General features: G+C 49.4%; 2 protein-coding genes and 4 long non-coding RNA genes across 9 annotated transcripts in view; 2 read left to right on the forward strand and 4 right to left on the reverse strand.

Moving 5' to 3' along the window:
* Nucleotides 1–5,612, reverse strand: part of LOC116234983 (uncharacterized) — a 59,654-nt gene extending 54,042 nt beyond the window's left edge. For both annotated transcript variants that reach the window (XR_016468713.1, XR_016468712.1), the window contains exons 1-3: nt 4,989–5,612; nt 4,378–4,537; nt 3,491–3,600 (exon numbers count right to left, since the gene is read on the reverse strand). This is a non-coding gene — a long non-coding RNA (uncharacterized LOC116234983). The remainder of the gene's footprint in view (nt 1–3,490; nt 3,601–4,377; nt 4,538–4,988) is intronic.
* A 373-nt stretch (nt 5,613–5,985) lies between these two features.
* ADO (2-aminoethanethiol dioxygenase) lies at nt 5,986–9,018 on the forward strand. Its single transcript, XM_090144857.1, has one exon. It carries the CDS (start codon nt 6,034–6,036, stop codon nt 6,748–6,750), a length of 717 nt encoding a protein of 238 aa, XP_090000983.1. The 5' UTR covers nt 5,986–6,033; the 3' UTR covers nt 6,751–9,018.
* A 1,098-nt stretch (nt 9,019–10,116) lies between these two features.
* EGR2 (early growth response 2) lies at nt 10,117–12,880 on the reverse strand. Its single transcript, XM_031603083.2, has 2 exons — nt 12,442–12,880; nt 10,117–12,203 (listed from the first exon to the last, which is right to left on the reverse strand). The coding sequence occupies exons 1-2, from the start codon at nt 12,617–12,619 to the stop codon at nt 10,987–10,989; spliced, it is 1,395 nt and encodes a 464-aa protein (XP_031458943.2). The 5' UTR covers nt 12,620–12,880; the 3' UTR covers nt 10,117–10,986.
* Nucleotides 12,881–14,428: 1,548 nt separating this feature from the next.
* Nucleotides 14,429–17,683, reverse strand: LOC116234984 (uncharacterized). Its single transcript, XR_016468718.1, has 3 exons — nt 17,547–17,683; nt 17,126–17,183; nt 14,429–14,558 (listed from the first exon to the last, which is right to left on the reverse strand). It is a non-coding gene; the product is annotated as an uncharacterized LOC116234984 (long non-coding RNA).
* Nucleotides 14,528–25,762, forward strand: LOC149917014 (uncharacterized). Of its 2 annotated transcripts, none has more exons than XR_016468720.1 (3): nt 14,528–16,520; nt 22,021–22,138; nt 25,610–25,762. It is a non-coding gene; the product is annotated as an uncharacterized LOC149917014 (long non-coding RNA). The 2 variants fall into 2 exon arrangements; XR_016468719.1 differs by lacking the exon at nt 25,610–25,762 and adding an exon at nt 24,832–25,251.
* LOC149917015 (uncharacterized) overlaps nt 17,678–27,700 on the reverse strand; it is a 68,137-nt gene continuing 58,114 nt past the window's right edge. For both annotated transcript variants that reach the window (XR_016468717.1, XR_016468715.1), the window contains one exon: nt 17,678–17,745. This is a non-coding gene — a long non-coding RNA (uncharacterized LOC149917015). The remainder of the gene's footprint in view (nt 17,746–27,700) is intronic.

Genomic DNA, 27,700 nt, shown 5'->3' on the forward strand with positions numbered 1-27,700 from the left:
TGCTACAAACATCTGAAAATACTGAAAGAAAATTCCCCACCCTGCTAAATATTTACCCACTAAACCTTTACCGCTCACCTCTTTTCCTTCCATTAATGCCTTCCATGAAAAAATATCTATTAGTTATTTAAAATAGAAAATACATTCCTTGGCTATTCGTCAAATACAACTTTTTCCTTCTTAAATCTATCACTATTGATTAACACTGTAGAGATCCTCACAAGGATAGATTTGATCTCAAAATTTAATAAGAAACAACAAAAAATCTTTCACTGAGAAGAGACTCTTAAAACAATGTGTTACAGTCCAGATCTATACCCAAGGGTGATCAAGTTACTGCAGCTTCATACGTTACTGCTTATCACCTGCATGATGACCGTACAGTCCTCACTCATGATTGTAAAACAGAAGGGCTAAGCTTAAAGATAGTCTATGCTAAAGCTTTGTGGTGGTGAGGGAAGGCTGTGGATGAGCACCAAACAGGTTACAGGGACTCAGCTGCAGAACTGTAACTCTTTAAGCTACAGATATAGGATTACTTAAGGCCTTGCTAGTAGCCCTGAGGAAAGCTGACTTGTGACCACTATCTCGTGTAGCACAAGAAGTGGTAGACCCACACTTAACACCCTCTGGGACCCCAGAGCTGGTAAATTATCTACCTCCAGCTCATAGGCTAAAACAGCACAGAATCACACCCTACACCAATACTAAAGCACTCGAATAATGCATATTATCTCAACGCAGGCAAAAGTAAACATGGTGTTGTAGTGATACTGGGAGGAACAGACATGCACTGAAACACAAGGCTTTCCTTGCAAAGCAACTTTCCCCATCACTGCCAGATGACAAGGCCTCTGCAGTCTCTGCATGCAGAGTGGGTCTTTCCCTTGGGTCACATGAACAGCCTTCTCTTACCATTTGAAAGTCAGCTGCTGAGGGGAGGGCTAAAGGCCAAGAGAACTGCTTCCAAACAGAGCTGACCTTGCAAGCTCTCTCCCACCCTCCGCTCTCTCACTGTGTAACTGAAACAGGACCCTTGGGATTCTCCTAAAAAGTCACAGGGAGAGAAAAAAACTAAGTGGAGTACTGATGTAACAGCGGCTGGGGGGCCTCAAGGATCTGGCAGCCAGTGATGGTGAAAGAACTGAGTGGACAGGGATGTGGTTTCAAAAACGGCAGAGAGGGCCCCGCTCCAGCAGGCGGGTGTCACGCTGTGCGCCATCTGCCACAACAGAGTGGGTGCCGATGCTCCACTTTGCCGCAGCATTTCACACACACTGCACGGCCCCAGCTGGAAAGCAGGATCTTCCACACAGGAGATAAGCCCCGTGGGCTAGGAAAGTGTCAGGACCACAGCCAAGTATGGCTTTCGTTCTGCATCAAATACCACAGGAAACTGATTTCAACTTTCCCAACAGGTTATGAACAGCACTTAAATTAACAGTAAATTGTATCAATAAGACAATACATAACTCATGCATTTTGCTGCTATGGAACGCGTTTGTGTAAAAATAATACTGAAATTATTTTAATACAATCATATATAAAGGTATGCAATGAAGAAATCACAAGTCGCTTTAAGTAACTAATGCAAAAGTAATTTTTAACTGTGTCTCTTCTGCCTGTTTTTGTCAGTTGAAAGATGAAAAGTGATAGTCCAAATCACAGCATTCTGTACACTTAAAAGTTTAATCAATATAATTAGTGACTCCCATTTGCTTCTTATTACATTCTTCTGAAAACAGTACCCGTGCACCTTCTGTTGAAAGTTATGCCAGTAATAAGAATGACAACTCTGGACTCAGAATTACACTTGCAAATTGAGCTGTGGGCTTCTTTAATCCAAATAACCATCAAAGGAATCTTCTACCTTCCTGCCTGTATCTGCACACTCAGTGTTATGGACACTTCAACAAAATTCTTTGCACTTATTCTAAATTTTAGACTTATAGGTCAGATTTGTCCCAAGTTATATAGTCAGATAATCTTTTGAAAACACTACAGGTACATGACAAACAGAGATAACTCCCCACAGCCACTAGCAGATCTCTCCCTCTTCCCTTGTCTCTTTGAATTGCCAGGAGTGCTTATAACTGGTGGAAGTACCCCGCAGCTCCACTGCTGCAGGAGGGCAGGGTACCACCATACAAGTGGCTCCGGGCAGAGACATCTTCCTGCAAATGACACATCAGCAAGGCAGCACATGAAGGGAAAGCAGTTTCTAACCACACCTGTAAATGTCTTCTTCCTCCTAGGCAGGATTGGTCCTAGACAGTCAGAGAGTTCAGAAGAAATGAGGACACAACTTCATACTTCCAGTCATCACAATCTAAGCTAGATGTAGTCAGGGACATCAGCACGGATCTGATTGGCACCAATCAGCAGAAACCATGAAATTCAGAAACCATGAATCTGCTCAGATTCATACACAGGGAGCAGCATGCCGCACAGCCTTTCCTACTCCGAGTCACTCCAACAGCTCCAAGACGTTCAGTAGCAACTTGTCAATAAAATCCATTAATGATGTATTTTATACAGAAATAGCATATTTAACTGACAGGCTACAACAAAAGAAGCTTTACAGCAAGTGTGAATTGCATGTTTCAGAATCACAGAATCACAGAATCGTAGGGGTTGGAAGGGACCTCCAGAGATCATCGAGTCCAACCCCCCTGCCAAAGCAGGTTCCCTACACCAGGTCGCACAGGTAGGCGTCCAGGCGGGTCTTGAATATCTCCAGAGAAGGAGACTCCACAACCTCCCTGGGCAGCCTGTTCCAGTGCTCCGTCACCCTCACCGTAAAGAAGTTCTTGCGCACATTGGTGCGGAACTTCCTATACTCCAGCTTCTGGCCATTTCCCCTTGTCCTGTCTCCACACACTGCTGAAAACAGTCTGGCCTCGCCACTTTGCCCCCCACACCTTAGATATTTTATTTTATGTTTAATAGAATAAATGAAATACAGGATAGGTGTCAGTGAAGAAGTGGTAAAAGTGAGTGAGATTCTAATGTTACGTAGATCTGCTTAAAGTTTGGTATCTACATGAACCTAATTCCCCTCCTGATTTCAGTACAGTTACAAGCACTCCTTTGTGCTTCAACTGATTTACAAATTCTCTGATGAATAACTGATAACCAACTTTCTTTTACGTAAGCCATTATTACTGGAGAAACAGCAAATATTACAGACATGTTTGTCTTCACTCTTTCCAGTCTTGTTCTCATCATAATCATATCTGCCTGATATTTGTACTTCTCTCTCTGATTGGTGGTAGCTTTATAAAACAAACAAACATAACGTTGCATAACGAGTGGCACGAACAGTGCAAAAATTTCTTAGACAGTCTAACTTTTTGTCCTATGTGAATACACCTCTGCAGTCACTGGCAGCATTATGACAGAGGATGGTTTCTGTACTGCCTCACCGAGTTCTACACCTTGTGAAATATTCCAGCACCGTGACAGAACGTGCTAACAGCCAACCACTGACCTTCTAGGTAGGCGCTTGTCATTATTCTCCGTTCGGGACTCTTGGTTTACCAGTGATTACAGGTAATTCTAACTTCTCAAACAAAATCAAGAGGATCTGGGAAGCAGCTCCTATAAGAAAGTGAAAATGAGTAGGGGATACTTCACAAATTAGGGGGAAAATTATAATACATAACAGTAACTGAGAAGCAAAAAGCTAAAAAACTGCTCGTTTCACAGGAGAGTTGAGGTAGCGGGGAGAGGAGCTTAGAAGTGGTGGAGAGGGGGTGGAAAGAAAATAGATGTAACAGTTCTGAATACATTCTCCATGTGAGGAAAAAACCAACAAACACAGCAGGAGGCCAAAACTGTAACCTGAGCCTGACCTCACTCTCGCTGGTTTTATCATAAAACCACTATGCTGAACTTTGGTCATTGCATCACTGATATAAAGTAGTCTCAAAGCCCAGCCAAGCAACCACACCGTGGTTGGTTTTTTTCCTTCCCATGCGTACAAGATGGTAGATGTTAGCTAAGAACATTATCTTTTGAATAATAATGTCAGTACATTTGTCAGTCGGCTGGACAACTTGCTTTTCTGTGTTGGTTGTTTTGCACGTTATTTTTTCTTATATATCACTGAACTGAAAAATGTGGGTGTGATGTAACATTTAGCTGGAACGTTAAGTGCCAAAGACATATTTTTGTCCACATCAAACCAATGCTGTAGTTAAAAACATTGCGGATTGTAGGTTATGCAAAACATAAAGCTTGTCACCAATGTAATATGGCACCAGGAAAGTCTACATGAAGATATTCTTAAGATCTTTTAAAATCTTAATAAACGTCCTTGCACAGAGGTGATTCATGGTTTACAGAGTGATAAGCACAAAGGGTCCAGTAACTCACCTCATATCACCCAGCAAGTAGAGATCAAGCAGAGATGCAGAGCTCGAAGTCCTGGTTTTCTATGCTGATTGTCCTTGCAACAGCATGTTGCGTTAGACAAACGCACAAAGTCCTACCACTACCAAGCATTTCTGCTTCCACAAAACAGTTTATTTTTGTGCTGCACAGGAAAAGAATCAGTGTTGAAAAGTAAGCGTTTTAGCAATCACTTCCAAGCATAAAACATAACTGCTGAGTGAGAATGCAAATAAATACCTAAGCCAATGCTGAGATGATATATAATTATCACCAATAACAATAACTGACACAAATTCCGGCCCATACCTCCATGATTAAACTGACAGACCCTGCACAGGGGGCTGTACAGAAAAGCAGACTAAACACTGAAACTTGGCACTCTGGGTGTCTGTCAGTACCCACGTCTCAGCCAGCACGGCAGCGGGGAGGCTGTGACCATCCCCAGCAGTTCCCTCCAATACCCAGGGCCACGGGCTACTAAGGCTGACCCTGCTGCTCACCCCAAAGCACAGATCCCCTTGTTCCAGATGTCCTGCCAGGTGCAGAAACACTCTTCAACACTGGCACTGGAGAGAGAAATGCTTTTGAAGTACCTGTGTCAGAACAGGCTGAGAGCCACACTGCCAATGGATTCGGGTGGAACTCAAAACAGGCAACTTGACTGAGCACTCTGAGGAGAATCAATTACACCACGACCTAAATTTGCGTTCTGTTATGTATAAAAAGTGGGAAACAGGTTTGGGAAGAGGGCTCCGAATCACCAGTCCTCGTCAGCAGCGCCAGCATTCCCGCCGGCCACATCTGCACTTCTGCTTCATCCGTATGAAGGCGGTGAGTAACCCCGCAAGGCCACACGCATCCTTCTTAAGTGCAACGCACACCTGAAGAACTCTGCTTGTCTGTAATCGGGAAAACGCACCTGTCTGTACTGCTTTTAAACGAAGTTACCGAGCTCGGTGGCTGCAGCCCGCAGAGCCCTACCCAGCCGCTCGTCAGAACCGCTGCGGGCTGAGCGCCCGGCACGGCAGCACCCGTGCGCCTGACACCTGCTCGGGGAATCGGACTCGAGGTGGCACGAGTCCGTTCGCTCCCGCGATCAGAGCGCGCTTTTCTAAGTTTGAAACCGCTCCGGCCGGCCGCCCTCACGCCGCCGGGAGCCGCGGCGCACGGAGCTCCCGGAGGGATGGGAGCCGGCCCCCAGCGCCCCGCGCACCCCCGCCCCAAGATGGCGGCCGCCCCTCACGCCGCCTCCCGACCCCGCGGCCCCTCGCGCCGCCGGCGGAGCGCGGCCGCCGGCGGAGCCGCCCCCTCGCGCCAGCGCCGCCGGGAGCCGTAGTCCTCCTCCCGGCCCCGCCGCCCCGCGCCCGCGCCGCCGCCGCCGCGCCGAGACCGCCCCCGAGCCGCCGTCCGAGGGGCGGCGGGCAGAAGCGCCGTGCGGCGCGGGGGCGACGGAAGCGAGGGGCGGCGGACCGCGGGCGGGGGACTACGGGCCCCGTGGTGCACGGCGGCGCGGGCGCGCCTGCGCGTCGGGGCGGCCGCGGGAGGAAGCGGCGGGAGGAAGCGACGGCGGCGCCTGGCGCGGGCGGGCGCGCGGGGCCGGGCCGGAGCGGGCCGGGCCGGAGCGGGCCGGGAGCCGCCATGCCCCGGGACAACATGGCCTCCCTGATCCAGCGGGTGGCGCGGCAGGCGCGCATCACCTTCCGCAGCCCCGCGGGGCCGGCCTTCGGGGAGAACCTGCACCGGCTGCAGCAGCTGCTGGACGAGGTGCGCGCCGAGGACCTGCACTTGGCGCCGCAGGGGCCGGCTCCGGCGGCGGCGGGGTGCCCGCGGGCCGGCGCCGTGCCGCCCGTCAGCTACATGCACATCTGCGAGACCGAGAGCTTCAGCATGGGCGTGTTCCTGCTGCGCGGCGGCGCCTGCATCCCGCTGCACGACCACCCGGGGATGAACGGCATGCTGAAGGTGCTGTACGGCACGCTGCGCATCGCCTGCATGGACGCGCTGCCCGCCGCCGCCGCCCCGCCGCCGCCGCCCGCCCCGGGGCCGTGCCTGCGCGCCCTGCTGCGCTCCCGGCAGCACTACACGCCCGCCTCGCCGCCCTGCCTGCTCTCGCCGCACAGCGACAACCTGCACCAGATCGACGCCGTGGACGGCCCCGCCGCCTTCCTCGACATCCTGGCGCCGCCCTACGACCCCGAGCACGGCCGGGACTGCCACTACTACCGCCTGCTGGAGGGGCCGCCGGCCGGCGCCGAGCCCGCGCTGCCCAGGGAGGTGTGGCTGCTGGAGACCGCGCCGGCCGCCGACTTCTGGTGCGGGGGAGAGCCCTACCCGGGGCCCCGCGTCTGCCCCTGAGGCGGCGCCCGCCGCGCGTCGGCCCTCGGGACCGGACGGAACGCTGCGGAGCGCCCGGCCGCGAGGGGAGGCGGGCGGCGGCGCGGGGAGCCCCGCCCGGCTCGTCCCGTCCCGTCCGACCGCTCGAGGTCGGCGCCCCGGGCCGCGGCTCGGCCCTCCGCTCGGATCGCGTCGCTCCCGCCGGGGGAAAGGCCGCCGACACGGGCTGCTCGCAGGGCCGCGCGCCGAGGACCGCCCGGGGCAATAAAGTGACGATGTATTTATTTCTTGTGGCTGACGTGCGGTGACGGAGGAGTGGCGCGGTCCGGTTCTACTCGACTGAGCGTTCGAAAGAAAACCCAGCGGCTCCGCGTGCGTCGCCGGGCTCCGGTGAAAGAGGGGGGGGTCGGGCTCCAGCGGAGCGAATGCAATAAGAACCCTCCCGGGGCCGCCACCTCCGCCCCCTCGCTGCCGGGAGCGCCGCACCGCCTTCCCCGGGGGCTCCGGGACGGGCTCCTCTAAGAGATGTACCGAACTGGCAAAATCCCACCCCGGGGCAACTCTCGGGGCGGGCAGCGCTCCGCGGATACGCAGTGGTGTGCGTGGGGTGGGAGTGAAATGAGCTCCCCTCCTGAGGGACGGTGTCGGGTCCCGAATTACCATTTAACAGTTCTTCACTGCGTTACATATAAGATCTGGCTATTAGAACTGAAGTTATAGAGCATTCCTATGCATGTTCCCTCAGCCGGGAGGAGACTCGCAGCTGCTAATTAACTGTGCTTGGAAGTTCTCATATAGCAGTGGCCGAGAGGAGTGGAAGCTGTGGGCATCTTTAGAGAAGACCGCTGCTGTCCCATGGATGCTGCTGTACGACACTACTCACTTGCCTGTAACCTATAGATACATGTATCCATCTGTACACATACCCTAGGTTCAGATAGGATTTGACCCAATAACTCTTCTCTAAAAGCGGTCTGGGTTTTTATATGGACAAGTGAACACTGAGCTTTGGAAACCTTGTGGTTTCCCTCTTTATACTATTTATAAAGATTACTTTTTTGTAAGGCTTTTAAATAAACATAGTGTAGAAGAAACACAGTGCATTTTGCCTTGCTGTGCTGTAAGCAGCCTTGAGATACAGCGTGTCCTCAGCAGGGGATGCGATCTTTCTAACGGGAGAAACTTTTCTAGAGGTGACGTACCTGTTTGTGCTGCAGGGAATGGCCCGGTGCCTCTGATGGCAGAGCATGCCGTGCCACGGGCTCCAGCCTGGGCCACCATGTGGGAATTTGAACACAAACCCACTTCCTAAGGGATGTTACCAACCTGCTCCAGAAGCTGTCCCACAACCAACCTTTTGTTTCTTTGTGTTTATAAGAGCAGACTTGTTTTTCCTGTACGGTTGCTTGGACGGGTGAATTTTTAAGTGATTCCGATACAGCATCACTTTTTTAATTGGGAGGTGGGCAGGAAGGGCTGTGCAAGAATGAATGTAAAACACCATCAGTGTTATGCATACACATATTCATGCTTTTTCAAGGAAAAATTGGTGGAAATTATTTTGCTCCATTTCCATTTATTCTTAGAGCATGTGGAGTGTCTGATGTTTCTGCAGCGGGCTTACCTGTTTTTCCTGGAATTCCCCTGCAGCTTAGCATTAGTTAATGTGCAACAATTCTCTATCAAGCGTAGTCATTAACTGTAATGCAGTGCCTCGGAACGGCACAGCCTGTGTTTCTCACTTGCTCCAGCACTAATGAAGACTGTCATCCTTTTCCAGAAGCCCACAAAGACAGCGTGCTGCATGCAAACAGCGGTACTGGAAAAACAAACTGCAACAAAGAGCATTTTGGTTCTGTATCTCATCTCTCTATCCTCCCCGTAGGTCTCTATTGTTGCTCTTTATTTTTTCTCCATGCGCAAGACCTAGTCAAGATATGTAATAGGATAGGATTTAAATGCACCTTTCCACAGAGGACGGCTTGGTCCCTTACCCTGTAGAGTGCCATTAACAATTGTGGCAAAACTGTTTTGTTTTTTTAAGTAATGGTGTTAGCATCAAAGTATTAAAGTCATTGTGTCTGGAAAAAGAGAACCTGAGATGTATTAAAGAAAAGCCTCTTCTTGCTTATTCAATGATTGAAACTTACTGCACATGTTCTGGGTATCTGTAAGCAGAAGGTTTGAGTCTGTAATGCAGTTCCTTCTCTCTGCAGTCTGTTTATTGCGTTTTCACAACAGCAAAATCACTGTTATTGCTGAGTTACAGAATAAATACAGGATATCTCACCACCGACCAGTCATTACTTTCCTCCACAAGTGTGACAGCTTTGAACAAGTGCGGTAATGCAAGTTTCTTTTGCCTGGCAGCCCGAATGGTGTGTTTGGCCCTTCGGACACATCCAGCATGTGTGGTACTGCAGCTTGTGAAGCCAGTTGTTACTGTAAAGTAAAGGCACGGGTTTAAGAGTGCTGATACTATTACACAGTGTAAAGTTTCTCACAGCTGTACGCTAGGTACTGGCAGTGTCCTTAATCCAGCTCACTTACAATTTCTGTGTCGACTTCTGCTCTTTGCTGGAGTCTCAATCTTGCGGCAGGACTGCACTCAGTAGTTTAGAGGCTGTGAGCAGAGCCTTGGATTGTGCACTTTGGTAGCTGAGAGCCTGAGCTGGCCTACGACGCTCTGGCTGTGACCAAGCCATGGTTATCCAAAGCTGTGGTGGTGCCTGGGGGAGCCCAGCGTTGCCAGTCTGCCTTCCCACACTGCAGCCCAGTGATGCTGACTGAGGACACCACGACTCTGTGAGGTTGTGCTCCACGGCTGAGACGGGCCATGTGCCACCCCTCCGCCAGCAGGCCACTGTCCCTTTGGGAGCCCGGGAACGTGTGGGACCAGATGGTAAAGCTGACCTTGCTGAGATGAGGGGAGGCTAAAGCTTATGAGAGCTGTGCGAGGAAGGTGGCGGGGTGCTGAGAAGCTCCTCAGCTTCTTTGTGCCCAGTTTTGGAGACCTGTTTCATTTCCAGCTCTGAAGAGCAGCTGCTCTGAGAGCCAGCACCCTGGCAGCAGGGAAGGTAGCAGGAAGTTTCAGTGGAAAAGGCAGGCAGCGGACTGCTGGTGGCTTCAGTCAGAACAGCCGTGCCAGGGCTGTGCCAGGGCTCACCGCAGTGCTGGGCTGCTTGCAGCTGTCCCGGGCTCCAGCCACGCACCACCAGCAGCTCCGGCCGGGTCAGCATCCTCAAAAATAACTTACAGAAGGTTAAAAAAAAAAAAAAGAAAGAAAGAAAGAAAAGAAAAGGAAAAAAAAAAAAAAAGAAAAAGAAAGAAAGAAAGAAGAGGAAGGAAAGGAAAAAAAAAAAAAAGGAAAAAAAAAGCGGTGTCGCAGCCAGGCCGATGTGCAGGGGAAAGCCCGGCTCGGGCGGGTGGCAGCCCGCACAGCCCCGGACTCGCTGTGCCGGAGCCCACTCGGGGCAGCCGCCCCGGGCCGCGGAACACCGCGCTGAGTCACACCGCCCGCCCGCTCCCACCGCCGCCGGCGCGGCTCTCGCCTCCGACGGGAATCCCCGCGGCCGGCAGCGCGGCTCGGCACGGCGGGGACGGGGCCGGCGGGGAGCCCCCCTCCCCCGGCAGGCACCTACGGAAATAACGGTGTCAGCGTGGCATAATTAAGAGATTTATTCGTCGTCGCTTATAAACGCCGTGAGCGCCGACCCTGCCGTCGGAGGGCTATGTACAGAGCGGCGGGAGGGAGCCCCGTCCCGCAGCTGCCGCCCGCGGCCGCACACGGCCGTGCCGCCGCCCGCGCCCCGCGGCGCTGATCGGGCCGGGCCCGCCGGGTGCGCTCGTCCCGCCCGGGCCCTCCCCCTCCCCCCGCAGACGCAACACTCTTCGGTCACCGAAAAGACAAAAAAAAAAAAAACAACCCCAACCAGTGCGTACAAAAATATAGTCTCTAAAAAAAAAAAAAATCCCAATATTAATAGGCAGAAATGTACAGCCATACTACAACCAGGGAGGGAAGGCAAACTTTCCGGTCTCGGCGTCGCCGCTGTCGTCGGAGCGGATCGGTAAGGCACCCCCCACATGCAGCCGGGTACGGGCTCACACCACACAAGGCACCAAGGACACCTCACCACGACGGCACCGCATGCATCCGTCCTCCCGCCGCAGCCCCTATGTACAGCCGTCGGCCCCGCCCGGCCCGGCACCCCGCGCCCCCGGGGCTCCGCGCCGCCCCCACGCCCCGCGCCCGGCTCAGGGCGTCCGCGTCCGCGCCGCGCAGGGGCCCAGGGCGGCCCCGCTGCCGCCGGCTCCGGGCTGCGGGGCGGCGGCGGTCCCCGCGCCCTTGCGCTCCTTCTGGCGCAGGTGGATCTTGGTGTGCCGCTTCCTCTCGTCGGAGCGGGCGAACTTCCTCCCGCAGAAGTCGCAGGCGAAGGGCTTCTCGCCGGTGTGCGTGCGGATGTGAGTGGTGAGGTGGTCGCTGCGGCTGAAGTTGCGCATGCAGATGCGGCACTGGAAGGGCTTGTGGCCCGTGTGGATGCGGATGTGCCGGGTGAGCTCGTCGGAGCGCGAGAAGCGGCGGTCGCAGCCCTCGGCGGGGCAGGGGTAGGGCCGCTCGTGCACCGGCGTCTTGCTGGGCCGGTTGGGGTACTTGCGGGGCCGCAGGATGGGCCGCAGCGGCAGGTGGTGCGGGCTGTAGGCGCCCGCGGGCAGCCGCGCGCCCTCCCCAGCGCCGCCGCCGCCGCCGCCGCCGCCGCCTCCGGGGGCAGAACCGGGAGCGGCGCCCGCCGGGGCCGCCCCCATGGTGAAGTTGCGGATGGTGGAGAGCGGCGTGAGCGGCGGCGGGACGCGGAGCGAGTCGAGGGGGCAGGGGAAGGGCTTGCGGTCGGGACCGGCGTGCAGCTCCCGCTGGCACTGGGGCGGCGGGAAGAAGCCGCCGTACTCGGGGATGACGGTGAAGAGCCCGCCGTCGGCCGCCGCCGCCTTCGGGGAGGGGTAGGAGGGCGGCGGGGGGAAGGGCAGCGCCCCGCCGCCGGCGGCGGGCAGGAAGGCCGAGGAGGGGTCCTGCGGGTACAGCTCCCCGCAGCCCGAGTAGGGCGGCGGCGGCGGCGAATAGAGGTGCTCCAGCTCGGCCGGCGGGCCCTGCGCCATGCCGCAGCCCAGCGCCCCGGGCAGCGCGCCGGGGGAGGCGGCGGAGGCGGCGGTGGCCGAGGAGGAGGCGGAGGAGGCGGCGGAGGAGGCGGCGGAGGCGGCGGAGGCGGGCGCGCTGACCCCCTGCAGGATGCCCGCGCTCACGATGTTGATGATGCCCTCGGGGTAGCAGCCGGCGCCGGGGTACTGCGGGTCGATGGAGAACTTGCCCATGTAGGTGAAGGTCTGGTTGCGGGAGGTCGGGGCGCCGGGCGCGAAGCCGCCGCCGTAGGGGAGCTCCAGGGCCCGCTTGTCGCCCATGTCCACGCCGAGCATGCCGTCTGGGGGCGAGGCGAGGCGCCGGTCAGCACCGCGAGCCTCCCCTGCCCCGGCAGCCGCCCGGGGGGCGCGGGGCTGCGCCGCGCACGTGTCGCTCCCCGGCCTCTCCCCCGAGCGGCCCCCCGAGGGACCCCGGCCGGGCGAGCCCCGGGAGACCGCCGCCCCCGCCCGCCCCCGCAGCCTCCCGCCGCCCCCCGGCCTCACCGCCCCGCACCTGCGCGGCCGCGCGGCTCCGCTTACCTGCGGCCACGCCGCTCATCTGGTCGAACGGCCCCGCGGGGTCGGCATTGGGGAAGATCGCGACCGAAGTCGGCAGCGCGGCGGAGATGTCGTCCGCGGGGTAGATGCCCTCGGGCAGCTGGTGCGGGAACCCGCCGAGGGGCACCGGGATCTTGTCCGCCGCCTTGGCGGTCATCATGGGGGCGGCGGGCGGCCCGGGGAGCCGCGCTCCCGGCCGGCGGCGGGCGCTCGGGGCGGGGACGGGGCTCTCCCCTGCCTCCCGCTACCGACGCGGGGGGATCGCGGGGAGCCGGCGCGGAGCGGGCATGTGCGGGCGGGCGGCCGCCCCGTCGCGGCGGTGCCCCGGGAGAGCCGCGCTCCCGCCGCAGCTCGCGCTGGAGGACAAGTCTGGCGGTAACTATTTATGGGGGCCCCCTGAATGCCCGGGACGTCACTGCCCATATAAGGACTGAGGAACGGGGCCCGGCGGTCACGTGGGCGCCCGCGTGCGGCCCCGCCGCCCCGCGCCCGCCCCGGCCCCCCGCGCCCCTCGCCCCGCGGAGGCGGCCCCGGCCCGCCCCGGCCCCGCGCGGCCCCCCGGGGACCGCCGCCGCGCCGGCAGCGCCCCTCCGCCCGCCGCCGCCGAGGGGGTATTCCGGTGGCGGGGCCCTTGTCCTAAAAAGGCGAAGATCCGGCCCCGCCCCGCTGCCCTTTTTAGGGCTCGTTCCGGAAAAATTAAAGCTCGGAAAGCAGAGGAGGTCCCGGGGCCGCCCCGCCGGACCCCGCTCACTTTCTTAGCAGCCCGTGACCGCAGAGCGCCGGGTCGGGAGAGCGCCGCGCTCGCAAAGCCCCGCTTCTCCTTTTCGCTCGCTTTTTTTTTTTTTTTTTTTTTTTCTCAATTACGGGTGGAAAGAGCCGCCGAGCGCGGCGAGCGCGGCGCTGCTTTTTTGGAAAGTGTCTGATCTATAAATACCGCCGCGAACGCGGAGCCGCGCGGCTGCCGACGAGAGCTCCTCGCCGGGCCGGGGCGGGCCGGGGGCGGCGAGGGCGCCGAGCTCCTCCCGGAGCCCCCGGCCCCGCCGGCGCCCGACTCAGCGCCGCGCCGTGGAACCGGAGCCAACTGCAGCGCGGCCCCGACGGCGGAGCGCACCGCACCTGCCCCGCCGCTGCCGGCCCCTCGGTCCTGCGGCTGTCGGGTGCGGACAGGAGCTTCTGCCCGCCCTGCCCGCAGCTCCCCGGCTCTCCTGCGCGCAGCTCCCCTCCTGCTCGGACCTCGCTCCCTCTCCTCTCTGTCCTGAATCAGCCCATGGCGTTCAGCGCAGCCGCTGCCCCGTCGCCAGCGCTGTTTCTGCTCCCGTTTCTTATTTTCTTTGCACACCACCTCTTTCTGTACGACCTCTTCCATAAGAAGGGGATCAAACCGAAGAGTGCTTAAATTCTTGCTTTTTTTTTTCCTGCTTTTTTCTTCCGAGTGCTAAAAATAACCTCCCCTGTGCCTCCCTTCCCAAGAGAAGCCAGTCTTTCATATGCTGTTCCCAAGCTCAGAGCTCGCAGCCCCTACATCTTCTTGCTGATGAGGGTGTCAGATGTAATTATTGTTGAAAGCCGCATCCCATGTTACGTTCTTGTCTCTAATCTCATTACTTAGGAATATTTCATCTCCTGACAGTTTATTCCCGCTTTTAGGAAAACAGCTCTCCCGTATGATCTGTAGCATGCAAGGCCCCTTTCCAGAGGCATGCAGGAATAAAAAACATCAACAGCCCAAGCAGCAGTAAGACACAGCCACGTACGAGATGCTACAAAAGCACACTCTTCCTCCAAAGCAACAAGCCAAAGCATACACTAAAAGGCTAAACAAATTTCCACCTTGCATTTTTAACTGCAGATCACAATATTTACAGGCTTGAGTCCATTACAGCACATGCTCAGGTGTCTCTACGGAGCGCAGACTTACCTCCGTGGTGGTCTCAAGTGCTGTCATCTGCCTCACAGGCTCCGCTCCAATCCTGCAGCACCTTGCGCCCAGCTGAGAAAGGCTGTCTCAATTGCTCAGTTTTTGTTTCAGTGCCTTTGGTGATGTTCCAGTTTCAATGCTTCTCCAGTCACTGCAGAACACAGGCGAGACAGGAGCGTAGCTAAAAAAGTCAAAGTTTCAGGGCATTTGTCATTCTTGCTAAAGAACTACAGGCACAAATCTAGATATTTTCCTTGATGGGTGATCTGGGAAGTGCACACAGTAATTAGGAGATGTAGAGTTCTTTGTAGGTCTTTTTTTTTTTTTTTGTATATGTTAATATACAATGATTTTGTTACCAATTCTTTCTAGCACTTAACGTACAGCCAATACAGTTTGGCACGTGAGACTTAGCTGAAAGAAAGCTCGTGTTCCATTTCAGTAGGATTCTAGATACTTTCGTTTAAAAAACACAATCTCAATTTAAAAGTTAAATTGTGACAGAGAGACAGAGAGAGAGAGACAGGTTCTGGGAAATTTGACTGAGAAGTAGGAGCAATTGTATTGTACCTTTCCATTACAGCTGAGCTATAATTGGTCTCATCGCTACTATGAAAGAACAAAATATTGGAATCTGTTGTGCAGGGGGACAAGTGACTTTACATTAATCTGAGAAACATGTAGACCTACATACAGCATCCTCTGTACTGAAAAACATGGTGGAGGTGTGAGATGCAGATTTTAGCAATACTAGACAGCATGTTCCTCTATTACATCCTCTGTGCCCACTGATGACACTCAGAGAAAGAAGAGCCAAGGTTCTGCATCCTGCTTTAGCTGCTCTGTAGCTCAGCTCCACCTTTGGGCTAACATGGCAAACGTAATGTTCTTCCACTGTGGCAAGGATTCAAAGACTGACATGAATAAGGAATACTGCTGTTAGTTGATGTTGGTGGGTAATTTTAAGAGCCTTCCTAAGGATGGGGTAAACTGTGTCTGATATCCAGCCTTTACATGGAAAACTGAGTCGCTCGTCTTCTCTCAATGGGAGCTTTGTCTGGAGGCAGCAGGGTCTGGTGGTGCAAGGCAAGATGGAAACATAGCTAGCGCTTCAGGAAGATGTTGACAGATGAAACTCAAATGTTTCTGGTCCCTTTTCAGATATTTGTGCTGTAGTGCTCTGCATGTGTTTTGTGCCTTTGATCCTCATTTGGCTGATGGTACTAGACTCCAGGGGTAGGCCATCCAACTCGCACTGACGTCAATGAGCCTTACATGCATAAAATCCTACTGATTCCTGTGGTTCCTACAAGCCACGTGGTTTCATATGACGGACAGATTGTTGGTGTAAATTGCCAAAGCCCCACTTACACCAAGAGAGAAGCTGCACTTCAGTGGCTCCGTGTGCGTGCAAGTCTCCGGATTTTCCCTGGACCTTGTGGCTTCCAAAGGCAAAACTACCCAATTTGCAGCCCCCTCTTCTGAAGCCAGTCAAGGTATTTTCACTAATTGATTTCAGATCATTCAGCAGTGAATCAGCAATGAACACAGAAACGCACACTGATTTTGTTTAGGAACCTTCCACTTTGGGATTCTCCAAAGAACAGAAGGTTTACTCTACATGGAGTGGTCCTGCTTTCTTCCTGTGCCTACATGACATGTCTGACCGGATATAGCACTGACTAGAGTTCAGAGCTGAAGGGATGAACTTATTTTTCATTCCCAATTTCTTTGAAACTTTCCCCTTTTCACCCCAGATTTTTTTGTACTTGCTCTTTTAACAAGGTGCTAGTTGATGTTGCACTGGGTACATCTTCCTGCACTTCTCTACTGCATGTACCTGAGACACTGTTCTTGTTGCTGCACCCGAGCTTAAGAGTGGCTGAGGAAGAAAAGGCAACTCATCATCTGCAGGAACTGGCAGCACCGTTTAACCAGTTTAACTTCACACGTTTGTGTTGCTCCAGGGGGTTGCTATGCCTTTGTTGCAAAACTCATCTGACCTCGTGCGCCAACAACAGTGATACCAGTAGGTCTGCTTGGGAAACACACTCTGCCACTTCCACTGTACACCTCACTGCTTTAGGGGATGTTAGCATGGCCTCAGCTCAGCTGGGAGCTGGGTCTTGCTCCTCAATCAGAGGTGAGTGACCCTGTCTTCTGATAACAGCGAGGGAAGTCTGTCCTAAGTTTGTGCTGGATTCAGGGTGGGGTTTGTGGGTGTATCTTTTGTTGTGGTGCAGGTTGTTTTTGGTTTTTGTTTGTTTGGTTGGTTGGTTGGTTGTATTTGGTTGGTTAGTTGTTTTTTGGTTTTTTTTTTTCTCTTTTTTTTCTTTTTTCTTTTTTCTTTTTTGCTGTTTTGGTTTTGTTTGTTTGTTTGTTTGTTTTTAACATTTCACATAAAAGAGAAGTTCTTGTCTCTGAAGCCGTATTTCAGAGTTTCACAAATCTGCCCTCTTTCAGTGAGTGTAGATAGGTCTGGCATGTCCTCACAAGAAGAAATACTTGTTTACTAATGCTTTATTATGTCAGGGCTGTCTGCTGGATTCCCAGTCAAAAGCCACTTACCACAGGGCTGATACAGGTTCTCAGCCCATAGTGGCTGGTCACTGAAGCCCAGCACCCAGACAGAAACCTGGGGTAAATGTGAGCTTACTGAAAGCAGCTAGCTTCCTGACTGCTCGTGTGCTGAGGGAAGGGGGTGGTTAGGAAGCAGAGGAGAAGGCATCCCAGTCTACCCTTAATTACCTTAAAACCACACTCTGCTGTTTTCAGCCAAGGCTCCTTGTTGTCTTAGGATGCATGCCTGTAAATGTGAAATAAGTAAATGACTTTATTGTGAGGATTTGGCACAGGAGAGCCTTAGCAGCATCCCAAATGGTTATTTAAATATCAATAATATTTTCTAATTCAGGCTACAGAAATTAAACAAACTTGTGTGGAATCAGCAAGTTACTAGTATGACTGCGTGTGGCCATAAACAAATACACGTAACATAACAGAGAAAACTTCCAGTCAAATAAAAGCAACTGTAATCTTAGTCACCCCAAATCTATTTTTGTTTACAGACAACTCATTCTCGTTATTAAACACGCAGAACACTTCCTGGATATTCCTGTACACGCTTGCAAGCATACATTATTAAATCCGTCCTCCTGTCTCTGCTCACCTCGTGCAGCCCCGCAGGAACGGAGCGGCCCGCCGGCCGCGGCACGAAGCGTGTGCGGCTCCACTGCCCTCTCCTGGGAGCAGGCAAGCCGGAGTTCCAGAGGACTCGGCCTGCGGAGCAAAAAGCTGCGTCTTAGGTCTATGCTCATGGTGTTTCGCCTTGAAACGCCTCTCCGAAGCTTTGCACCACGGATGTGTTTCTGTGGAGACACAAAACACAGCGTGGGTGGGTCACAGATCCCACTGTCAGGGCAGCAGGGCTGCCTGATAGTTGCAATCCCTACAAGCTACAACCTCTCTCTCCCGATAGAATTAGAGTCAGACACCAAGTGCCCCAGAGAGGCAGTGGGAACACACCACAGAGGGATCGACCCAGCCTAGCTGTCCTCCACAGCCTGTCCCGTGGGGCTGGGAGCACAGGGCAGTGTCCAGGAGGGCACTCTGCTCACTGCTACCTGCAGGATCTCTCACTGCCCAGGAGCCCGGCACCAACCATGCCACCCAGCCCAGAAGTTTCCCAGGTTGTCTGCAAACTGCACACTGCTCTGGGTCCAAAGATGGCTGCTCCTACTCATGTGTATAAGCTGAGTGGATAAAATATCAGCTCTGTATGATGCTTGCCTTGAAAATGACAACAACAAAAGAAGTTGCATCTCATAACAGGGAAAACAGATATAGCTAACACAACATACCATCCACTTGACAAGACTCTCAAAATAATGGTGACTTTGTCTCTGAATAGCAATAGTCTGACTGCTAAGCTCTGCTTTTCAGTCCCATCTTCCAAAAGCAGCTTCATTTACTCTTGTATTTCCTGCTCTAATGTGCCTCCTGTATTTTGTGTAAATATCTGTTGCTAATAGATGCACCAGTCCTTCAGTCCAGAGTGAGACTGATAGAGCACATCCCTTAACAATGCAAGCAGCCTTCTTCCTTGAAGGGACTGAAATAAGAGAAGTATAGTAAGTGTCACACTTTCAGCTCTGGTGGTCCCACTGCCTTGCATTTGAGCACTCAGAAAGCTGTCCGGGCTTTCCAGATAAACTCAGTTTATAGGAAATGGAACTGGGTAAGTCTCCTTAATCTCAGCTGAAAAGTAAGGTCATATATCACATCTCTTTTCAGCAAACCAGGAGAGAAGGAACTCTAGCACCATTTTCCAGCCTGTCTTCTGAGAAGAGAAGCAGAGCAGCTCTGGGGAATGTTTCTCAGAAACTTCCCAACCCTCCAGGGAAGCTAGAGCCATTCACTGGATTTCTGGATTGCCAAGGATTCCTTTGTGTTTGCCCTGTCTGTGTGCTGTTTTTCACAACCTGTTTCCATTTATTCTCATGTCTTTGTTGCCTTAGTCTTAAACCAGTCTGCCGTGAGCCTCGAAACCCCTCATCTCTTTGCTCTGGGTAAATCAGTCTGAGGGTGGTTCTGACTTTTCCTGAGTTTTTATCATCATCTGTTTCCTGCTCCTGAGGGCATGCCTAGATGCTCAAGTCTCACCAGAAGACCATCCTGATTGCAGACTTCTGAGAAGAGCATTGATGTTCAGTGCCAGCAAATTTACCCAGTGGATGGCTTTCTGTCTGAAACTGCCAACAAAGTTTTTTTGGAGCAGACAATTTTTAAAAAATCCCACAAGAGATTAAAATAAGCAACTTGTTTTGCTTTAAAATTTCTAGGACCAGATCTTCAAGCAGTGTAAATTAGCATAAGCTTTCTGATGCTCTAACCCTTACAATCTGAGTGCAAGTCAAAATTGGGCATGGTTTTATTTAAGGTTTGGTTACTTTTCAAGGCTGAAACTTAAACAGCTCCTCAGGGTGGACACAGTCCTTCTTTATTCTGTATTTGGGTTGCTCCCACCTCTTTTGCTGGAGTTTATCTCACTCTTTGATTTATTTTCTCTGCTGAGATGTACTGTCCATACTCTTTCACCTCTCCTGTCATTCACGTCTCTCTCTTTACTCTCTATTGTCCAACCTTTTCAGCTCCTTTTCTCTCTTCCCCCTCCTGTCTTTCCTCTTCCTTGGTAGTTCCTTTTCCTTCCCCCTTATCTCAGCAATCGCTGCCAACAGCTATATTTGGAATAGAGTGGGAACAAGCTATTCTTGTGACTTTACTTTGAAATAACTGAGAGGAGCAGATGATTTTCTTTGAACAAATAGAGGATACATCGAGTAGAAGGCAGGCTAGTAATGTCAAAATTACATTATTAGGGAATACCTGCCCAGCAGGTTTGTCTTTCCCAACTCTCAGGATACCTTGACTAGCTATGGGCTTTTTGTTTGCTGTTTTAGCTTTAAATCCTTTTGTGCAAAATCCCTCTTTCCAGCTTAGTAGCACGGGGTCCTAACAAGGCCTAACTCTTCATCACGGTGTTTGGGCACTTACACATCGAGGGAAATGACTGCCACCTAGAATCTCAGATGCTAGAATTAGCTGAAACAGGATATATACTTGTTTAGCACTTGAACTCAATGCTGTTGCATGTTCTAGTGTAGTCACAGGATACAGTTACAGACTCTCACTTTGAATAGGCTAGCACAGAAAAACGCTGGGAGGAACAACTTCCTATCATGCAATGTGATTTCTCCATGTCCTCTCACATTAACTCCTCATCACCACCTGTTCCTCATCACCACGGTCATTTAAATTGTTGCAAGCAATACATTAGCATAGCCAACAAGATCCAGAGCTTTATGAAGAGGACAAAACAGAATGTATTTCCCCCTGTACTCTGTATTTCTCTGTTTATATGATTAACTCCCACATTGGCATACCAAACAAGAAAGGAGGCCAAATGAGAAATTCAGCATTATAGCTTAGCATTTTGAGCCTGTGCCAGAAGAAGACCCAAGTATATTTGTCTGCTCTGAAGAGAAGCAGGTTCTAGTAAAACCATTCTGCTGTACATGCATTCGTGTGTGAAACTGCCTCATACAAAGAAAGATATGTTAAATTATATGCAGAAAGATGTAGGGAAAAAATCTTCAGTTGCAAGTTAAAAAATCAAAGCTAGAAAGGCTGCTAAGTGTTAAGAGAAGAAGATGGAAGGAAATGATTCTTCCATCCATTGAGGAATTTTATAAATCAGCTAACACAGACCATCATGCTAACATGGAGCTTTAAGGTTGTCTCTACAATAATTGCTAATACATTCAGTTTGCCAACAGAAAATGCGTCCACAGCAATATTTTAGGAGGGTAAACTTGGCAGAGTTGCAACATTTTTTTATCAGACTAAAAGAAAAACAGGTAGTCCTCAAGCAAACAGACCCTTTTCTAGCTTCACACTACTGCTACCACCACCCTACAGATCTTGAACGTGCCACACCACGTGGAATCTAAGCATGGCGAAGAAGACTAAAAAGCTGTCATTGAGTTTCAGCACTACTCTTAGTCTTAGAGACTGCTGAGTGTCTCTTTGGGCTCCTGCTCCTTAAAACCGAGCAAAGGAGAATTTAGCATACGCTGCAGACATATATTAACATTTCATATTGAATTAAATGCAAGTGCAAAGACTAGGTATGTTTCATCTGTATCAGGTAAGTTTTTTTGCAATTTTGTACTGCCATAGAAAGCAAATACATACATATAAGCCACACGTTGGCAGACACAAATGAACTCCCAGATATTTGGAGAACACAGCTAAATCCACAGTGAACTCAGAGAGGATTTAGCCTTCCCCTGTTACTTCTCAACTCTTGTCTCATCCTCACCAGCTTGCAAGCTTTCTTCTCTACCTCCTCAACTCCACACTTTCAGCACAGCTGAGTAAGACAACCACAAAGAGCATCTGAAAAATAGCCTTTAGGTTAGGGCTCACAGTGGACAAGATGGGGTGCAGACCCCTGCTGAAGAAAGAGCTAGCCTACAGCTGTATGGATACCAACAAGTCAGCACTCACTGGCCCTGGCACTGGAAACAGCTTCCAGCATTCTCAGCACCCAGTGTACCTTAGCTTTTCAATACTGAGCAGGAGCAGACATGACTAAAGCTTGTCAGTATCTAAGCCACAACTAAACACCATCAAAATTTGCAGAATAGGCTTTCCCCAATCTCCTTGGTCTGGAACAGCTGAGAAGATGAACATTTTCTGAACCTTTTTACCACTACTCAGAATTGAGGGAATTTTTCTACCCAGTCACCCTCCCCCAGAGTGTTACATGCTGGATTCAGCCCCTTTTTCTGCCTGAACACATCTGAGTGCATTTATTCCATCTCATAGAACCCAAAATCAAATTTCAGTCATTCTGGGTTCTGCCTTGATCTCTGACACAGATTTTGAGCTTTACATTAAGTGAGCCAGCAGGACTGGCTCCACAGGCAGGTGAGGATACCTGTCTGGGGAAAAACTAAGGTCCAGTAGGAATATGCAGCCAGTGTCTTGACTTCCACATTCTAGCTTCAAGCAGGTGATGAGAAGCATACAGGCTGTGCATTTGGACAGGGCTAATGAGCAAACTAAGTACTGTGTTACAGGTAGATACAGCCACAACCAGCAAGAACCTTCCAAGCATCCCAGAAGAGATATCACTGTTGCCATAATGCTCAAAGAACCTGAGAAGAAAAGGTGTGGAAAAAGAGCAGCAGCGGAGAGGTAATGTTTTGTACTTTCATTTATAAGAAATATCAAAGAATGGGAAGTATTCCCTCTGTGATGTACAACGGACTGTCCTTAAAGCTAGGCTGAATAATCATCATAATATGAAACCCATCTTGCGATTCAGGGCAGCACTTGTGTTGGAGCATCACTAAAACCACCAAGTCTGCAGTGTGCCTGAAGGGGCTGACCAGAGCTGATCTAGACTTTGCAGGCCTTCTGAATAGCACACCTTATATTATTGTAACATGATTTAAAGTTGACAACATGTCTGAAAACACACATAATGTCAGAGAAGGAATGAAATGTTGCTTCTCTCTCTCTCTCCCCTCCCCAGCCTCATTACAGGCTAAGGAAAAATAATGTATGGAGAATAATACTTCACCATCTAAAGAGTTTTTTTGGTTTCTAAATCTAGTGAAGAGTCATTGTATATTTTGACAGAAAAATGAATCAAAATAATAAAGTGAATACAAAATTATATTGCTGTCAATAATTTAATTTACACAAAATAGCACTGTGACATGGTAATTGTTATATATGATGCAGCATTCAGTATAATATTTGGAGAATGCATTATAGAAAGTCAACATTTAACTACTAAAATCAACTTACATAATCAAAGCTGTCAGGGAATCTTTACAGTTTTATATTAATTTGAATGTAATTTACTATAGATGTGTCATTCTTAGAGGTGCTTACAATAGTTAATGATCTCTGCTTTTCCATTATAAAATCCTATTTTCAAAGGCTTATAACTTGGTCTTAAGAACTCTCAGCCCTCTGGCACATTTTCCTTTGCCTTTCAAAAACTATGTTAGACATTCTAAACTTTTCTCTCAGAGCAGAAAGTGTGGTTACTTTCAAAATTCATTTTGAGGATTTGCTAATTTGCTGCTTGCTACCCAGGGATCTCAGAAAAAGAAAGGTTCATCATGGTAGCTGAAGATAACATTTCAGTTACATTCTTTTCTTCTATTTTCCTGAATATTTTACCTGAGACCATTTTTCTTGCTTTTCTTGCAGAGTCTAAGTATGCATCTTCCAATACTGCATCCAAACCTACTTATATTTACATCCTTCATTTTCTCCTTACTTTGTGAACAACTAAGATGAACCAGAAATTGCTCACATCTCTTAAGGTTATCCATTCAGTCAGAGCAGCAGTAAAACTGACTAACTTGCTGGAAAGTGTGTGTAAAGAAACTTTCTATCTGTGGGAACAGTTAAGACCACTGCTCTTTACCCCGGCCAATGTTGCCTCACTGTGCCCTTGCCCTTCACTTAGCAACTTTTGTTGCTCCCCCAGTACCATGGATGGATCCCTCTTGAGTAGCAGCCATGTGCTCGCTGTGCTTACACAGCCTCCAGCACTGCTGGGCCCTGGGGTGATGTCTGTTCCTGTCTGCTGGCCATGGGCACTTTATCACAACACTCCGAGGCTCTGGATTTCAAGATCAGTCTGAACATGGCAGGGAAAGAAAAGCCAGGGGGTTGGCAGCATTTAGTTTCTTCAGTGCTTTCTGCCCCAAAGCTAAGATACTGAAGACCAATTGTCCATAAACAGTTTTTACTACCAAGGTCATGCTGTTACAGGTTATAATAAACTCAGGATTTGAAAGGCAAATTGACAACACAAATATATCATCTGTAATGGAAGCAAAGTCAATTCTTAGTTTGTCTTCTTTTGTAGACCAGGTCAGGGTCCTGTTTTCCTAAATCCTGCTCAGATTCACTTTCTTTTTTTAATTCATCCCTGTTAGGTGTCATTTTGGGCTCCCTATCCCCTAGCTTTCTCTGACCTCAGACATTAGAGTCAGTGTGCACAACGATATCCAAAAGCTAAAATCAACAATTGCCATGTAACCAGCTAGATTTGCACAGCTGTCACTTGTTCAGCATCCCTTCACCTTCTGTTTGAGGATAAGGGTTTTTATCAAGCATCTGTGGTACTCTACTCTAGCCATTTCTTTGGTCAGTGCCAACACCTAGGCAAAATGCTTCCTTCCATTTTTGCAACATTACCTTCTTCCTTGTTTGTTAAAACAAATATATCACTTTCTAATAATTTGGTTATGTCACAAATCAGGTGGGAACCTCCTTTCCCTTATACATGTTGAGAACAGCTCTGTAGCTTTGGACAAAAGATCTGCTGCTTACATATCATATTTTTGAAGCTGAAAAGTAAACTCTGTCACAGGCATGTTGTTCTGATGATGGACTTCATTCAAGAAAAATATGATCATATTTAGGCTGGATAGAACTCATAGCTGACTTATGAGTATCAAAGCAGTGAGACAGCATAACTCTTATCTGGGGCAGATTACAACAAGAAAAATCCTATTGGAAAAAAAAAAATCAATTTGATTCTCTAGATTCATTAGTTGGTGGTACAAAGGAACTCTAGAAATGACTCTGTCTCCCTTGATCATTCAATTGGACACAAGCATGGTGAGCATCTGGATAAACTATATTCTATATACACATTTGACACATTTAAGATGTTTATTCTATTCTTGGAAACAAAACAAAACAAAAAACCTACTGTAAAACTGGCTGTAGAGGGGAATACTGGCTAAAAGTTTTTGGATGTTATTTCCACATTCTGTGTGTTGAGAAATCAGACCTAAATGATGAAACTTACAAATTGTCAGAGAAGTCCGTGACTGCATGGATCTCTCCTTCCGCAGAATGAATGGGACCTGACAACATGGGACCTTAGGGGATGTTCTTCCAGATTGGGTGATGATTCTTGCACGTTCATTGTCCCTCACAGAAAAAAAATCCATCAGACTGGTTTATCTCCGGTCAGTATTTTTACTCCTTGAATCTCAATGAAGAGGTTTTTCTCTGATGTAGGTAGCACTGCCCGCTCTCCTGAGGTTGACACCCACTTCATTCAAGTATTCCTAGTGCAACAGGGATGTTAGTGGCTTCTGGCTCTCAGCCAACATCCCACACATTTCCTCTGCAGCAAAAATGCCTTAATTCTGACCCACCGTCTTTCAAGTAGATAGTGAAAAAAATCAGTCACAAAGAGCTTTGCTTTTATCTGTGCTTCTCTTTCAGAGAGATCAGGGGGGAAAAAAAAAAAGGAATCAGACGTTTTTCTTTTCTTTTTCAAGGTCTGTGACAGCAAGGGTGAGTTTTAGTGAGTGCTGCTGTTAGTATTAGAGCCCAAAGAGAAGCTGAAGGCATTCAGACAGTGGTGCTCATAGATCTGGGTAAAGGGAGTTTGCAAGCAGTGTAACAGCAGAGGGAGCGGATCACATTGCCTGCCATCATGCCAGTGACTGTATCCAGGACCTCTCCTACTCAGCAGCTCTTTCACAAACCACTCTTTCTGAATCAGTTCAACCACCAGCTCCTGTTAGAGAGCTTGTATTTCTCAGGCAGAGCACTGAAAAAAAGATCAGAAGGGACAGAATCTCTTCAGCTGCCAGCTGAACTTTTCCATTTTTGCCATAGATACGAAGAACACTGCTGATGTTATCTGATAACTACAGGGCAGCATGTTCTGAGCTCAGCATCTGAACAGGTAAGAAGAGAATGTACAAACTTGTGAACTCAGCATATTATAGGCCTGATTCTGCCACCACTAATGGTTTCAAGTTGTGACAAATTCTGCATCACATGCATTCTTACACCCACAAAAGCCAAATCAGTGCATGGGGGAGAAAAAAAAGGGCACTGTGGAACAAAGCTGCCCATTTCATAATTCCATTGCACAGAACCCTAGAGGAAAACAGCAGAGATAACAGGTCTGATATTCATTACTCCAGCTGAGCATAGGTGAGGAGATGTACAGTGATGTTTACAGGGGAATGTGGAACCCAGGATTACAATTTGAAATACCAGAGGGCCAAAATCAGACCACAGAGAAGAAAAGTGTTGGCAAACCATTTCGTTATTTCAACAATGTACGCTGCTGTCAGGATGAAAACAAAAAAAAACAAAACAGCAACAAAAAGCCCTGCTCTCCAAGGTAACAATTTACGGAGCCATAAATGTTTTGGGGAGTGGGTTAAGAGAACAAGTATAAATCGAAAAGGTACACGAAAAGTAAACCCCAGAGATAATGACAATTCAGAAAAAAAAATCAACAAGTGCAAGGCAGGTGGCCCAATCTTGTAATACACACAGAAAAATATTCTACCTTATTCAAGAGAATAATGTCTGGATGAAATAAGAAAGATAACTAAAATGGAAAAAAAAAAAAAAAAGAATTAATTAAGAGAAACCATTACATTGACCTTTTGTAAATAAAATTTCAAATGTTGCACACATCAGATTTGAGAACTGTGATGTCTGGAAGTTTGGAGACAATAAAGAAAATATTCAATTCTCAGTATCAGGGATAAACATGGATTTTGAATGGTGATAAGATGTACACCATGCTGTTCCAGGTGATTACAATCTTGGAAAAAATGCATGGAAAGCTAAAAACTTGAGGAACAAAACCAAAACAGTAAAAAGAATATAAGTTAAAATACAACTGGAGAAAAATGACAGCAGGAATGATTTCAGAAAAAGAGTTTGGATAAATTGGACGAAACAGAGGAAAAGACTGAGACCTGTCACTGCCATGGCACTTGCATTACATCTCACTTCCATGTGCAGAGTCCAATTTGGAAGAAGGCAAGAAGCAGAATATTCTCTTTATAGGGAAAAAAAAGCCTTCTTTCTTTTGCAAGTTCCTGTTTCAGTCGTCATTTTATGGGGCTGCCAATCATGGCAAATCAACTGAAAAGCCAGATCATTTTCTAAAGCATCTACCTTCCTAGAGAAAGATTTGAAAGTTGTCTGTGTACAATCCAGCTGCTGCTTTTAATCTTTTCCTGACAACAGTAGTTGTTTTATTACTTTGACAGTCATTTTTAGCCCATGAATAGTACCACAGTCCTTGTAAGATAGGAAAATTCTTTTGATCTACAATTTCATAAGGTTTAGCAACGGACAGAGGGTTTTTCCGGTACACTTGATCACACACTTGCTGAAGTTTAGGCTTAAAGCCATTAAAAAGGCACTGAACCACTCTTTTGGAGGAAAACAAAAATCCTTTTTGATGAATAATGACTGCCAGAAAAAAATAATTTTTTACAAAAATAATATCTACTAATGGAAAATTAAGAGCAGGGTTGTTCCTGATATAACTTTGACACATTGCCCAAATCAATCATAACTTTCACAGTTTTAATATAGTATCATCTATAGGACAGAAAGTGTGGATGTAAGATATGCATTGCAGGTAGACATAAAAAGGGAAGGCATTTCTAGCTGTATGTAGTAACTAAGAGAAACTGGGAGAAGGCTCAGGCAGTCACAGAGTAGTTTTCTAGCTTAACTGCTTATTCTATTTGCTCTACAAATAAGAAATGTATGCTTTGTGCATATCTACCTATGGGGAAGATGTAGATAAGATGCTGAATTACAGCCTAATTTATTTGAGTCTTCTAAAAAAAAAAAAAAAGTGCAGCTGAGGGTATATATATATGTACATATACATACATAAGTATATATATATATAAACTGTAAAACCCATCGTATCTCTACACATTT

The sequence above is a fragment of the Phasianus colchicus genome, chromosome 8 (assembly GCF_987193195.1).
Source record: "Phasianus colchicus chromosome 8, bPhaCol1.hap1.1, whole genome shotgun sequence".
Lineage (NCBI taxonomy): Eukaryota > Metazoa > Chordata > Aves > Galliformes > Phasianidae > Phasianus > Phasianus colchicus.